The 16,016-nt window shown below is 46.5% G+C and overlaps 1 protein-coding gene across 2 annotated transcripts in view; it reads left to right on the top strand.

The window, feature by feature from the left end:
• The first annotated feature begins 11,169 nt into the window (after window positions 1–11,169).
• The window catches only part of LRP4 (LDL receptor related protein 4), a 53,557-nt gene continuing 48,710 nt past the window's right edge, over window positions 11,170–16,016 (top strand). For both annotated transcript variants that reach the window (XM_086341403.1, XM_086341402.1), the window contains exon 1: window positions 11,170–11,446. In XM_086341403.1, coding sequence (XP_086197529.1) covers window positions 11,395–11,446 — 52 coding nt within the window. In that variant the 5' untranslated portion in view covers window positions 11,170–11,394. The remainder of the gene's footprint in view (window positions 11,447–16,016) is intronic.

Genomic DNA, 16,016 nt, shown 5'->3' with positions numbered 1-16,016 from the left:
GGCTCAGACTGTAAAGCCTCAGCCTGCAATGCAGGAGACCTGGGTTCCAGGGGTCTGGAAGACCCCCTGGAAAAGGCAATGGCACCCACTCCAGTACTCTTGCCTGGAAAATCCCATGGATGGAGGAACCTGCTAGGTATAGTCCATGGGGTCACAAAGAGTCGGACACGACTGAGTGACTTCACTTTCTTTCTATTTTATCTGATTATTTACCGTCTTAAATTACTACAAAGTGCTTTCACATGCCCATATCTCAGCTGCTGCTTGAGGTCAGAGATGTCTTTGCTTGTGACAAGACTGGGCATCCAGAAGGTGCTCATTAAATCATCTATGACTTCATGGACATTTCGTCTCAAATTCCTCTTTATCTTTATAGCCCCTCCTTCTACTTCTGTCTCTTACTATTTGATATCCTTCCCAAATGTCTTTTTTTTCCCCCTAAAAGACGCTCCACGTCTTGGGGGAGTGGGATGCACAAACAAGCACACCTATTGGATTTTCCCCCCTCATATTCCTAATTGCTCACTTTTCCTTTAAGAAGGTAGAGAACTCCGTGGTTTTCAAGTCTCCAGATATTCACATTCAGTATTTGTCTTTCAGCCCCTCTCCACACCCAACAAGGGGTTAGTATTGTACAGTACTTGTCACAGTTCTAACGCAGTAGAAAAAGCGACTCTGTCCTCACATTTTTAGCTAGCTCTCCCCCACACAAGGTGGGGTTTTGCGGACAGAAAGAAAACAAAAATCATTTTTTCAAAGGAATGACTGGGAAACCAGTAGACCACCTACACTGGGAGGAAGAGGAAAGAGGAGGCTCTCTTTGTGTTCTGAGTGGGTCTATTCTTAGCCTCCTCCAGCAGAAGCTTCAAACCTCCTAATTCTCCCTTTCCCTTAAAATTGTGTATGTCTCATTTCTAGGCTCCTGTGAGTCACTCTGAGTTTAGATGTGGTAAGGATAAAGGGCCAAAGCCAAACTCAGGGCAGCATTTATTATCTTGAGGTAATAAATTTGCTAATTTGGTATTTGATGTGAAGTTCTGCAAATTTTATTTGAAAAATTTTGCCTTCTTCCTCCACCCTTGCCTCCCACTGCCCTGCCCCATCCCCCATGCACCTTGAGGGTATGGGAGTTTCATAACTTTAACACCTGTGGCTTTTTACTGTATTATTAATTAAGTAATAGGATGGTAATTATTAAGGATTGCAATTTCATTTTATTTCCAAGCAACCTGAAGCTATTCACAGGTCATTTCATTTGTGCTCATAAAAACTTTCTAAAGCAGTGCTCCCTTTTCTAAGTAGGGAAACCGAGGACCGTGTCAGGAAAATGACTTGTCTAGCATCATCCAGCCAGTCAGTGGGAGAGCTGGAACTGTATCGCAGCGATCTCAACCTCCAGGATAGTGGTCTGACCGCTAAACCACATAGCCTCTTTTTTTAGGGTTTGTTGGCTTGACGTTTATTTATTTATTTTCCCCTTGGCCCTTCCCTGCCAGCAAATGTGAGCTCCCAGATAAAAGAAGAGAATTTTGAGTTCAGGCTGAACATTTGACATCACCTCATTTGTGGGGCATTATCCTGGGATTTGGAGGGTGCTGCTCTTGGGGTCTGTGCGGTGGAGCTGGGAACCAGCCCCAAGAATATAGCTTTGTTTGGGCATTAACCCATTTGCGGTTATAATAATGATAAGTTTCAGCACCAGTGGCGCCCGACTGTTAATGACTCAAAGAAAGCTAAATAAGAACAAGATGTCATCTCTGGAGCAATTTGTAGGTTTTTCCTACAGCTCCATCCCTTCCATAAAAATCCTAAGGGCCCTTATATTTAAAGTCGGTCTTCCACTCTTAATGTCCTAAACAATCCATTGAGGCGGAAGACTCAGAAAAGGGCAGGTGGTCGCTAGGCTAAGCCTTCAAGAAAGTTTGAGGTTGCACAGAAATAGCAGGTAGCCTTTAAATGGTGATGGAAGTACTGCTTACATTTTTCCTCTTTATACTTTTCTTTATCCTTAAAATGATCTATAATAGGCATACAAACAACCTGAAAATGAAGTGGCTTGAAAATCTTTAAAATGTTTTTAAGAAGTCATGACCCTTCATAGAGAGTTTGTTTTTCCCCAAAAGTGGCCATTACTTTTAGATTTCTTTTTTTGCTGTACATCACATGAATATGTTTTGGCAACCCATCAGTAGCAAAGGAAGTTTTCTAGTGAAACCTTTACAACATCAGATCTTAAGAAAAGGAGAAATACACAAGAATTGTTAGAGTCAAGTGTATTTCTGTGAACCTGTTGAATGTTAAAAAAAAAAAAAAGAAAAACATCTCAGCCTTCAATTAGATGGACTTTTCAGGTTCTTCAATTATCATTACATACTTCTGAAATTTTTACCCAAACAAATAATCATCAAGGTAAACCAATAAATCAGAGATCAACTCCACAATCCTGAATATAAGCAAGTGATATGAAATTGATCAAAACATAGAGAGGGCTTAAGATGTGACAGTCAATACTGCAGCATAAAGAATGGAAACATCAAACTCAATAGAAAAAATGCCCATGAGAGAGGATATGTTGAGACATCAATTTATCAGATTATAATTTCTAATTATAAACAGAAAATGAACAGACATCTCTGGCTCTGCAGAGGATCTGTGGAGAGATGGATAGGGAAGAAAATCCTCCTTGGAACTGAAAACCACGGAAAAGCAAACATAAATGTACCAAATAGTTTTAAACCTCAAGGAAACAATAGAAAGAAAAAAACGCAGTCTGAGTTATTGCTACAAAACAGGTTCAAGAAACTAGGACAAGCTTTTATCAACTCATCAAGCAGAAAGATGCTAAAGGCGAAGCAGCTCCTAAGAAATGCAGGTCATGAAATTCATGCTGAGCTACAAGGCTCTTCTTCGAAGACTCATCTTCCATAAGAGAAAAGCAAAAACTAAGTGTGATGCCACTGCATGAGATTTACATGTTTACTTTAAAATATTATTCACAGACAAATCATTTTAGACTGCCCCAGATCAGCAGACCAGAACTTTGGGAGAACTTGCAAAGAATGGTCACAAGTTCTTGGTCAGTTAAAGAAAACTAATGCATTGCAAGAAAGTGGTTTAGAGGACACGGCTTAAATTCAACTGGAGCCCAAAGACAATTACAGACTCGTACCTTCTTGTTATTTTATATTTTCTGTGCTGCAAAAAGAGTTGGAAATTATACTTTCATGTAATTTAAAAGAAACGAAAATTTTTTTTGACCCTTCTTGGTAGCCCACAAAAATTAGCCATGCCTTCCTCTGTCCTGGAGTATGCACCTGGATAAATATTTATGTCATTTTCACTAAGGGAATAGTAGGACAGTGTTACTCATTTAATAAATTATGTAAAATGGAAAAATTCCTTGAAATCCAAACTAGCAAGTTTCACTCAAGAATAAACAGATGACCTGAACACCTGTCTATTTATAAAGAAATGCAATTTTTAGTTAAAAATCTTCCCACAAAGAGAGCTCCAATTTTCCAAAATGTGATTTTGTATTTTTTAAACATTTAAGTTTATGAATTAAAATAGAAAACATTATCTAATTTCCCTTTGGAATTCTTCTTTGTCCCATGGTTTATACAGAAATGTATTATTCAGGATTTCCATACACCAGAGGGTTTTCCAGAGGTGTTTCTGTTTTGTTTAATTTTTTGTTTCTTTGTGCAATCTGTGGGATCTTAGTTTCCCAGTTCAGTTCAGTTCAGTTCAGTCACTCAGTCGTTTCTGACTCTTTGCGACCCCATGAATCGCAGCACGCCAGGCCTCCCTGTCCATCACCAACTCCCGGAGTTTACCCAAACTCATGTCCATCGAGTCGGTGATGCCATCCAGCCATCTCATCCTCTGCCATCCCCTTCTCCTCCTGCCCCCAATCCCTCCCAGCATCAGAGTCTTTTCCAATGAGTCAACTCTTCGCATGAGGTGGCCAAAGTATTGGAGTTTCAGCTTTAGCATCAGTCCTTCCAATGAACACCCAGGATTGATCTCCTTTAGAATGGACTGGTTGGATCTCCTTGTAGTCCAAGGGACTCTCAAGAGTCTTCTCCAACACCACAGTTCAAAAGCATCAATTCTTTGGCACTCAGCTTTCTTGACTTCCCTGGTGGCTCAGATGGTTAAGCGTCTGTCTACAATGTGGGAGACCCGGGTTCAATCCCTGGGTCGGGAAGTTCCCTGGAGAAGGAAATGGCAATCCACTCCAGTACTATTGCCTGGAAAATCCCATGAACAGAGGAGCCTGGTAGGCTACAGTCCATGGGGTCGCAAAGAGTCGGACACAACTGAGCGATTTTCACTTCACTTTCTTCACAGTCCAACTTTCACAACCATACATGACTACTGGAAAAACCATAGCCTTGACTAGACGGACCTTTGTTGGCAAAGTAATGTCTCTGCTTTTGAATATGCTATCTAGGTTGGTCATAACTTTCCTTCCAAGGAGTAAGTGTCTTCTAATTTCATGGCTGCAGTCACCATCTGCAGTGATTTTGGAGCCCCCAAAAATAAAGTCTGACACTGTTTCCACTGTTTCCCCATCTATTTCCCATGAAGTGATGGGACCAGATGCCATGATCTTAGTTTTCCGAATGTTGAGCTTTAAGCCAACTTTTTCACTCTCCTCTTTCACTTTCATCAAGAGGCTTTTGAGTTCCTCTTCACTTTCTGCCATAAGGGTGGTGTCATCTGCATATCTGAGGTTATTGATATTTCTCCGGCAATCTTGATTCCAGCTTGTGTTTCTTCCAGTCCAGCGTTTCTCATGATGTACTCTGCATATAAGTTAAATAAACAGGGTGACAATATACAGCCTTGACGTACTCCTTTTCCTATTTGGAACCAGTCTGTTGTTCCATGTCCAGTTCTAACTGTTGCTTCCTGACCTGCATACAGGTTTCTCAAGAGGCAGGTCAGGTGGTCAGGTATTCCCAACTAGGAACCAAATCTAGGCCCTCAGTAGTGAAAGCATGGAGTCCTAACCACTGGACCACCATGGAATTCCTTGATTTCTAGTTTGATTCCTCTGTGATCAGATATAAAATCTTATATGGCTTGAATCTTTTTGCCTTTATTGAGACTGGTTTTACAATCTGGAATATGGACTACCTTAGTAAATATGCCTCAGTAGATGTCGTGGGTGCACTTTGAAAAGAATGTTTATCCTGCTATTGTGGGGTGGAGTGCTCTATAAATGTTAATTTCACAGGTTATGCATGTAGCTAAGGACTGGAAATAAAACGTAAACAATATATTAGAAAAAGTAGACTTAAAAAAATTATGTCATTAAAAAAAAAACACGATTTGAATTATCCTACTAAGTTGTGAGTTCCTGGAGGTCAGAGACAGTCTTCATTCATCTTTCAATTTCCAGAACCATGCACAGTGCCTATCAAACAGACTTTCCCCTCTACTTTAGATTAATAGTCTAGAGAATGAAGGCCATCCAATCCATAGGACTTACGATTGCCTCACAGGAACCAATTCATGAAACAAATTCATTAAATAAAGAGGTCAGCAAACGGCGAGGCATCATTGAGAAGATTAAAAATCAATCAGACAGCATTGGTATCTCCTCCCTACACCTAAATACTATATGTGACAGATCATCATAGCTTAAGAAATACCCAGAAAAAAAGCAACTAACTCAACAACAGGCGTAGAGAGGATGCTGCCTATAGACAAGAGAACTAGTTTAGGAAGATGAAAGGGAATCTACTAGGAATCACTAAAGAAACTCAGGATATGAACTGGAAGTTCCCAAAGTTTAGAATCTCAGGACAAAAAGCTGCAGTTGGTGTCTATTTTTTTCTCCCCCAAGTCATCTTCTATATTGTCACAGAGTTTATTGTTCTAAAATTGAAATTTGACCATGTTACTTCCTTACTTTGAAAATACTGCTGACTCACCATTGCTAGGATGAAGCAAAATTCCTTAACATGCAGACACATATATTCCTTCACAGTCTGGCTCCAATCTAGTTTTCCAGCCACTATGCCATTCACTCTTTCCTACACACGTAATTCTCTTGCCATACCTTCCTTCCTACTCACTATTCCCAAACATACTGAGCTCATTCACACCCTCTTGCTTTGGGATAAGCTCTTCTCTCCACCTAGAATGTACCTCTTCCACATTTTCTGCCTAGTAAACTTGTACATAACACTTCCCTGGTGGCTCAGCAGTAAAAAATCCACCTAGAATGCAGGAGACTCAGGTTCAACCCCTGGCGGTGGGTGGTGGGAGGGTGGGGAAGATCCCCTGGAGGAGGGCATGGCAACCCATTCTAGTATTGTTACTTGGGGAATCCCATGGGCAGAGGAGCCTGGTGGACTGCAGCCCATCGGGTCACAAGTGTTGGACATGAATGAAGAGACTAAGCATGCACCCATGCAAACTCTTACACATCCTATAAGACTTTGGCAAAATGGCCCCATCTCCATGAATTCTTATTCAATCTCCGATATAAAACAGAGTAAAGGCAATGAGTAAGGACAAGGCACAAGTAGTGTGGTGAGCTCTGAGGCTATGACACTGAGCTGAGAGTGGCCATAGAAGGGTCTGGGCAAACAATATGCTAAGTAGAGGAGATGGCTTGTGCAAAAGTTGTGAGAAATGGTAGTGTGTTGCAGAGCTGAAAGAAAGCCAGTGTGGCTAGTGCAGAATGAACAAGGGGAAAGGTGGTCACAGAATTAAGTGGGGGTCAGCTCATGAAGGACCTCAAAGAACATGTGAGAAGTACAGCCATTATTCTGAGTACAGCCGTTATTCTGAGTAGGAAGCATGGGAAGGTTTTTAGCCTAGTAATAACATGATCTGATTTGTTTTTTAGGAAGTCACTGTGCTGCTGTGTAGAAAATGAATTATAAGGGGCATGTGTGAAACAGACCATTTACAGAGATGTTTGAGTCACGGTTGTTACCAATGAGTATTTATTCATTGGTCCATTTGTTTATCCACCATTCTACATTCAACTTGGCCGCTGAAATTAGCAAGATGTACTGAGACGTTTGCTGCAAAAGCTCTATTTATATGTATCAGGTCAGGTGTGTGACTATCAAGCTTTCAGGAGATTTTTTAAAAATGTGCTAGGAAGTCCCATTTTTCAGCATGTGCCTCAAGTTACACCAGGGAACTGTATCAGCCATGGTACTCAGATCCTGACTCAAATACTACTGTTGACCTGGAATGTGAAAAGTGTTGGTGCTAGAAATGGTTTTGTGGAGCATCTGGAATTAAAGAAAGCATAGAAATACAAACTGGACTATTTCTTTATACCTTTCTCTTCTGGTCTCTGGTAGTAGCTCCCTGAACCCAGATAAAAGCATTTGCTGCTGTTGTTGTTGTTTAGTTGCTCAGTCGTGTTCGACTCTTTAGGGACCTCATGGACTGTAGCCCGCCGGGCTCCTCTGTCCTTGGGAATTCTCTAGGCAAGAATACTGGAATGGGTTGCCAAGCCCTCCTGCAGGGGATCTTTCCCACCCAGGGATCGAATCCGTGTCTCCTGCATTATAGGCGGATTCATTACTGCTGAGCCACCAGGGAAGCCCAGATAGAAGCATACCCATTACTAAAAAGTTACTGATATTTTTCTATAAACTCTACAGACTCTTTCCTGGCTCAGGGCCTTTGTACATACTGTTCCTTCTGCCTAGAAGACCCACTCCATCCACTCTTAGTCTTGTGAATCTTACTCAGCATGAGTGTTAGTGCCTCTGACAGGCCTTCCCTGAACCCCCAAATCTAAACAGGCTCTGTCCATTTCCTTGAATACCCATAGCATTTATAGCTTTAAATTCATTTGTGAGATTATTCTTTTAATGCCTCTGTATACTTGTAGCCTCCCCAACATAGACTTTAAGTTCCAGGGACGCAATATATCTAGTTACCATTGCTTCTACAGTGCCTGGGACATAAGATACTCATAATAAATACCCCCACTAGGTGAGTTAATACTAGTAATAGCCAACCCTGGACAGATAGGTATAGACTCTTCAGCTCCTTTAGTTGTGCTTTCTCTTGTTTTCCATTTTATAGCTTTAAGATCTCCCGCCTCCATTCACACAAGAACGTGAGTCCAGAGATGGAGCAATTTTTTGCAGACTCATGTTCTTAATTTTTTTAACCAAGGTTTCTCAGCCTCAGAACTATTAACATTTTGGGCTGGATAATTATTTGCTGTGGGGAGAGATATCCTGCTTATTGGTCTCTGTTCATCATTCACCAGTAATACTTGCTCCCAAAAATGTCATCAGGTATTGCCCCATATTGGCAAAAATCATTCCTGATTGAGAATCACTGGTTTAAAGTGTGAAGTGTCAAGCCTCTTAGAAGAATTACTTTTAGAATTCAGGTTGTCGAATGATGCCTGGGTTAGAGGAGGATTCTACCAACCCAAATGGATCAAAATAATGCCCATTTCTATTTTGTTTCTGTAGCACTTCCTGTGTGTCCTTTGAAAAGGCCATTTAGTGACGGTCTAATTCAAGGCAATATTCTGATCTTTGAAATGCAGTCCCCTGGTCCGTCCTAGAAGGATGAAGGAAATGGGGGTGGTGTTTCTGAGGAAACCAATGCCTCTGAGACCCCCTCTGGAATTGGCAATCCCCTACGACTTTCCTAGGGGCATGTCCCAGAGGACAATAAAAGGGAGACAAACAGCCCATTCTAGCATGCTCTTCAGGATCTCTCACTACAAACAAGAAAGTCTGAGAGGCCTGGTAAAAATAAATATGGCTTAGCCCTCCTGGCACAAGAGCAGTTTCTGACAGCCAAGACTTAACTCACTCTAGGGGGTGACCCAGCCAGGGACCATGCACGAAGTTCGTTTCTAGCCATTGATATTCCCAGTGACTCACAGCAGCCGGGGACGGCTCTGTACACCAGGACTGTGCCGAACCATGGAGGAGGAGGGCTTGGGATGCACACAGAAAATGCAGTCTCTTGAGCCTGAGTCAGAGAGGGACAGCCAGCCTCCTTGCTCTCAGAAAAACAACACAAATCATGCCTTCTGGAAAGGAACCTGTCTTTTGAATGCAGAGTGGAAACTGTTTATAAATTCTTAAGCCCCTGACACTGAAAGTATGGTGACCGCCTGTTCTGGATTTTTTGGGACAAATGTATTCATTATACCACATGTCCTCAGTTTTCATGTGGGGGAAAAAAAATATGGCCTCCAGAATCACGAGGTCTTCCTCAATAGGTCAAAAAGCAAGCCTTCATAAGCAACATATACTGAAACCCTGAGACCAATGAAAGCTGCATCAAAAATGTTGTGGGGAGAGGGATTGAGAATCAGCCTCTACTTTTCACTTTTTTCTCCTTGGATTTTAGGCTAAGATGACACAGGTCTTAAAGGTTGACTGTTTTCCCAGCAGTAAGATCAAGTAAACCTGATCTGACTCGACTGCCGCCATCAGACAGCAAGAAGAACTACACACAGAAAACGCCTGTGTTAGTTACCATGGTGACGTTAGTTTAACCACATTTCATCTGTGTAAAAATTTCAGGCAAAACAGAATAGAGAAATACTGGCTAAGAAGTAGTGAATACTGGATTTCTTTCTTGCTATTGCGAACTTAATGTTAGCTTTGGTCAAAGATGATAATTTGAAGTGAAATCCTTGGAAAAATTGCAGACAAGCAAGGATGAAATGGTGACCAATGCATCGGAGAAATCTAATATTCTCTTTGCACTGTACCAAATTACTTTCCCCTCGGCTAACATGAGGTATTTGGGGCTTTCTGACTCTATTTACTAGTGAGAGGAAAGTGGTTTAAGAAAATCGCTGATGACCCAAAGGCAGAAACTGCTAGCATACTAGCTTGGATAGAAAAATGGTATACAGGACCTTAAGGAAGCTCCAATACTTTGGTGACCTGATGCAAAGAACTGACTCACTGGAAAAGACCCTGATGCTGGGAAAGAATGAAGGCAGGAGGAGAAGAGAACAACAGAGGATGAGATGGTTGGATGGCATCACCGACCCAATGGACATGAGTTTGAGTAAGCTCTGGCAGTTGGTGATGGACAGGGAGGCCTGGTGTGCTGCATTCTATGGGGTCCCAAAGAGTCGGACACGACTGAGCAACTGAACCGAACCGAAGGACGTCAGGGACTTGGACAAAAGAAGCAGGACAAGATTCAACCTAGAAAATGGAAGGTGGTAACAAAATTAATCCATATTATTAATATATGCTAGAGAGAGGCACAGGCCACGAAGCAAAGACAAGAGAGAAATTTATAACTTTATATACTAACCCCAAAGTTAAATATTGCTAGAAGGCTCTAGAGACTGGAGCTGGGAGGAGGCTGAGGTCTCTGAGAGGATACCACTGCAAGTAAAGACTTAACTTCCTTACCCCCTTCCTTCCTTGCCAGGATCAGAAAGTCAAAGAAGGTGAAGAGGCTAACCACGCTGATTTACAAAGACAGCGAGGAGGAACTACGTCTGGCCAATTCTGGACGTCTGAGCTGGGGCGACAGGACCCAGACAACCACCTCAGGAAATGAGTACATGAAAAGGGGAGGTCGTGGAATTCTTTAGCCCTCGAACAGCGCTGCCTAGACTGGGGGCCGGGGTGGCGGGAGGGAGGGCAGGGGCGGAGAAAAATCTCAGAAAAGGAATTTTGACAGTGGGAACGCTAGTGAAGATGCAGCACTCCAGGCCTCCTGATGGCCCTTGTTTGATGTCCGTAAAGCCCGAGAGGATTCTGCATTAGCAAGCCTTGCGTATCCTGAGACATCAATGAAGTCTGGACTCGGGGCCGGTAGAGGGGCCGGGGTCACGTCCAGGCGACTCGGGTCAGCTTGGGTGCACCACTCTGGCCCAGAACTAGAGTGAGCGGGGATCCGAGAGTTGCCGCTTCGATGACACCCTTTTTTTTTTTTTTTTTAAGTTAAGGACATTCGAGCAGTAGTAACGGGGACAGTGCGTGGGGTGGGTGGGGGGGCTCTCTCGAGGGCTAGGAATGTGGGGGTGGCTTGCAGAGGAACTGGGCCAGCGCTGGAGGCGCCGGCGGGTGGGGTCCGGGGACCGGGAGGCGGGGGCCGAGGGCGGGAAGGGGCCGGGCCGGCGCGGGGGGCGGGACCAGGCGCGGTGGCGGTGGCGGGGGCTGCGGCGCTGGGGGCGGGGCGGCAGGGCCCGGGACACCCCCCTCCCGGTCCCCTGGCGGGGCGGCTTCGGCTCGGCCCGCACTGGAGGCAGCAGCAAGCCGGAGGCGACCGGCGGGGCGCGCCCGCAGCCGTGGACCGGGACGCGGGCCCTGAGCGGGGAGCCTCCGCCGATACCCTCCGGCGCGCCGTCCCGCGGGAGCCGGCGGAACCCCCGGGCCGGCAGGGAGCGCCGGCGGCGGCACCATGAGGCGGCCGTGCGGCGCGCTGCTGCTTGGCGCCCTGCTCTGCGCACACGGTAAGCGGCGCCGCCGCGCTCGCGCGCACCCGCCAGCCAGGAAAGTTTGTCCCCGGGCTCCGGCCGCTGCAGGACTCAACCTTCCGAGAGCTGAACGGCGCGGGCTGGGGCCTGAGAGCCCCTCGCCCTCTCACTCCAAGCATTTCGCCCGGAGATCGTGTGCCGGGGAAAGGGACCGGGAGCTCTCCACCCCCCCGCCCCCGACTCCTCCAGCCCGAGATGGGGCAGTGGCGACCGAGGAGCTCCCCGGGCTCGGGTCTGGGCCAGGCTGGGTGGAGGGTGTGTGTGTTGGGGGGGGGGAGGGGGTCGGGGGGAGATCCAAGGCGCTCGCCCCCTCCTTCCCTCGCTGCTCTTTGAAGAGCTGGGGTGCTTTCCGTTTCGGGTTGACCCACGGTCTCTGTGTCTTTGGTGCGAATGAATGTGTGCGAAGAAAGGCGGGGAAGGATGGTCGCTAAAACACAAATTGTAAATAGTCTTCCTTCCAGGGTCCGGGGTGGAGGGGGGTCTCAGGAGGATTGAGAAGAGAGGCTCCAGTGGAATCTGAATACTTGAGCTCAGGGGATTCCTCCCGATTCGAGGAGCAGCTGCTCGGACTCCGGACCACGCTCCCGCCGAGGGTCCTCGGGCACTGCTCGCTCGCAGCATCCCCACTTAGTGGTGTTTTGGGTTCCCTCTCCTGGCTGTGACCAATCAGTTTCCTGCCCTGGATCCTTCCCGGAGGAGGGGGAGGGGGAAACAGGGTTGGAAAAGGGGGCAGAGGGACAGAGGGAAGAAACTGCTGGAAGGCTCCCGCAGATCCGTCCTTGCTGGGACAGGGGGGCGGGTGTCGCCGAACCTTACCAGGCAGCCCCCCACCCCAGCCCCCGGCCCGCGCGGTGGCCCTCGGGGGAGCTGGAGGGATGGCAAAAGGACTGCTGCCTCATCTGCTCCTTATTAATAACTTGTTTGGTGCCCCAACGCAACTGTTGTGTGCGATGACGGCTCCGGTGGAATCTGTTTCTCGGCAGCCGGCTACGACCGTGGGTGCACCCCGTGATTTAGCAGCTGCCTCTAGTTGGTGCCCGAAGATCAAAGAACTTTGATCTTTGAACCCCAACCCTATTCACCCACATCTGTTCAAGCGAGGTGTGGGGGGGTGGGGAGACGGTGGTGGTGGAATCTGAGTCTTCCCAGTCTCCCCCCGCCGCCGGGATGAGGCGCTGGACGGGGTTCAGAGTGATGGGGACTGGAGACCACGGCCTCGTAGCCGATTCTTTCTTTAACGTAAAGGGAGCGCGTGTGGAAATAGTGCAGATTTCGGAACTTGCCTGGCAGGGCGTGGAGATGCCTGAGCACTTGTTTTAAAGATTGGTTTACCTCCCAAATCCAAAACAGAGTTCTCTGCCTGTTATTTAGACAACCCGTGGGTTTTCAGTGACTTTTTCCATGCCCACACTAAGCCCACCGAGCGCTTAACTCTTCCTCTCGGAGTAGCAGCGCGGTAACCACGTTCCTCTCTGGACTGTCCTCTCCCCCTCCGGGGTTCTCTCCTCGAAGGTTATTTGTAGCCTCTTTGGCGTGTCGGGACAGCGGCCCTACTAGGGTAGGAATGTAGCTGCTCTTCCCACCACATGGGCCCCTTAAAGGGACAGCTATGCTTTTTGGGGGCTTTTCCCCTTCGGGCTGCGAAGCAAGAGGAGGGAGCTTTCCTCCCTGCCCCCTGGAGGAAGTTTTGAAAAAGATCAAGGGAAATGGCATGGCACTGAAGGAAAAAAAAAGGGGGGGTGGGGCGGGCGCTAAAACGGATACCAACAAAGCCAGAGAGGAGATTGTCGCCTTCTGCCCTAGGGAAAGGGGAGCTGGAAGGTTCCGGGGGAGACTGGCCAAGAGGATTTTATTGCTCCAGAGCTGTCAAAACTGCATACACTACATTTGCATTGAGAACCGGGGTAGAAAATTGTGTATATTCTGTGCTTCACAAAAGAAGGATAGGAGGGTTCTTGGTCACTCTTCGGGTTCTTTTCAAGGTCAAGATATTTAATGGAAACTTCAAGGCATGGGAGGCTCTCTGTGTATGTGCCCAAGGACCCTCAGTGGCACCAAGATCTAAACTTTGCCTAGCCTGCTGCTGTGCCATCCTCGGAGGCTTGGAAGAGACAGATTCATGGTTCACCAGTGAGACTGAGCAGTCACTCAACCAAAAATACCTATGTTCCAGGGGCTCAAGGGGGAAGTCAGTGTGTCATAGTCGATCAGTTAGACAGATCTGACCTCAACTAGGAATGAATTCAAGACACTAAAATTCAAGGCACTTATTTGGATGCTGCTAGTACTTGGGACTTTTCCTAGAGCCTGTGGGATTGGCCTGAACCTGTGTAATACTCCTAAAGATTTTTGGAAGGAAACTTGATAACTGGTAATAGCTCTGGGTATCTTCCTGTTGAGGGTTGAGGTGAGACCTCAGACAATCCACCACCATTTGAAGAGCGAAAACCCTGTTTGTCTTGGAGATCTCTTTCAGGTAAGTTTTGGTACATAGAGGGTTATTGTGAGGCTGAGTGACAAAGAGTGGAGCTGAGACTGGTCTCCTTTCTGTCTGGTGTTGTCACGGTGCTCTGTTGACCTTGTCCCTGATCTTACTGGGCTTGTGAAAGATGCCTGGCTTGTCGCTGATTTTGGATTTCCTCTTCTGTCCCCTGTTGAGTATCAGATAACATCTTTGGGACTGGCACATGGTATTAAGAATGACAGGTGCAAGGCGACTGAGTAAGGCCATGTCTGATACTGAGCACGTTGGACTTTCCCATCTTCTGGGCCAGCGGAGAACACAGGACGTTACAGAGGACAGGATGTTTTACTGGCCTTTCTCGTTCTTTCTACGGGTTGACTGCTAATCTTGATCCCTAAGAAGAAGGAAGATGTGAGAGGCTGGCTATGTTGCTTCTCCTTTGAAGGCAGGATCAATCCTAGGGGCTTCCAAAAGAGGGGCAGAATTTTGGAGACTACTCTAAGAAGTAGTCTTGTCTTTTTTTGTGTTTGGACACATCTCATACTTTCGTGACCATTCCGTGCCCGTGACCAACTAGGTCTATTAGCCTGTTCCAACCACGGTCTCTACATTCCTTGACACAATTTACTACGAGTTTTATCACAGTTGTCTGGACATGGGGCATCTGGCCCCAGACTGTGTCTGGATTACCATCTCATCTTCAATATTGGAAACCTTTCTCCCTTTCTCAGCCTGGTGGGATTCAGTGTCCCAGGAAAGACTTCATGACGACTGGTTGGCTGGCAGAGCCAGGGTTTGGCCCTATAAATAGCTCTGATGAATGCCTGTGCTTGCCACTCTCCTTCCAGCTTCGAGCTGACAGGGTCAGGTTCTTTTTCCCCAGCACACTCAGGAGCATTCCCTGAACTGGGCTCTGCACCCATTCATTTGTTCATTCATTCCCTGGACACACATTTGTCAAGTGCTAATCTAATCCCTGCATGCACAGCTCCATGATCAAGAAGCGCAGGCAGTTTGAATCTTGGCTCCACCATGTCTTGGTGATCCTGTATAAAACACTTGATCACCTTGAACTTCAGGGTTCATATCTGTAAGGAAAGGGCTGGAATAGTAATAAACTATCATGCAAGGATCCTGTAAAAATTAAATGAGATAATAGTACGTTCAAACCATTCAGCACAGAGTCCCACAGATAAATGTTGGTTGTTTGCTAGTGTGCTTGCAGAAATGGATTAGAGATGGGTTTCACCTTTGGGCTATGGGAATCAGGCAAACAAGTAGTTAAACTGCAGTGTCTTGTGCTAAAATGGAGGCTCAGCCCTTCATTCAGTTAAGCTGGTTTTTGCTCTTTCTCTTTTTTTTAAGATCATGCCCTTTCTTTACCCCCTTGAACATCTAATGAAACTTAAGCATATTTCTCTCCTATCCACACTTCAGAAAAGAAGTCTGTGGAGCTCTGCTGCGAGTCTAGCGGGCTCACTCTGACTCAGTTCCCCTGGGTCAGAGCCTGGGAGGCGGGGCTTTCCTCTGAGAGCATCCCCGTAGTCGGGGTTGCAGCCAGCCATCTCGCCCTAAGGTTGCTGTGACCCAGGGTGAGAGGTGCTGGCAGAGGTCTCCTGGAGCTGCAACCATTTAGAATTCCAGGCTCTTCCTCCCACTGGCCTGGGAAAGGACAAGCCCCAGAGCTCATAAGGTAGTAATTGCCCCAATTTGGGGGCCGGGCCGCTGTGGGGCTGCCTTCCTTCACGACTACTGTCTTCAATCCGGAATCCTGTCGGGATGCAGGGAGAATAGATTGGAGTCTCAAGCCCATGACCCAGCCCCCAGCCTCTCCACCCGTCGAGTTTGACCCCTGTAGTGTCTTTGTTTTTTCCGTATAAGTTGGTGCCACTGATGTGATGGTTGGGTGGGGGGGTGCGGGGGAGTTGCGGAAAGTTGACCGTAACCAAGAGCAGCCAAGAGCAGCCGTTCAAAAGAGCTGATTCTCTAGCTTTCCCGGCAGTCCTTTGACTCCATTTTCTGTTCTGCATTTTTGATTTAGCAAGAAGCAAACATCCTTGGTGCCCTTGGGCACCTTTTACG

This window comes from Bos grunniens, chromosome 15, assembly GCF_055505025.1.
Source record: "Bos grunniens cultivar Pamir isolate PY7600 chromosome 15, Bosgru_T2T1.0, whole genome shotgun sequence".
NCBI lineage: Eukaryota > Metazoa > Chordata > Mammalia > Artiodactyla > Bovidae > Bos > Bos grunniens.
Note: the sequence above shows the minus strand (reverse complement) of the source record. Positions and strands in the feature narration are given on the sequence as shown.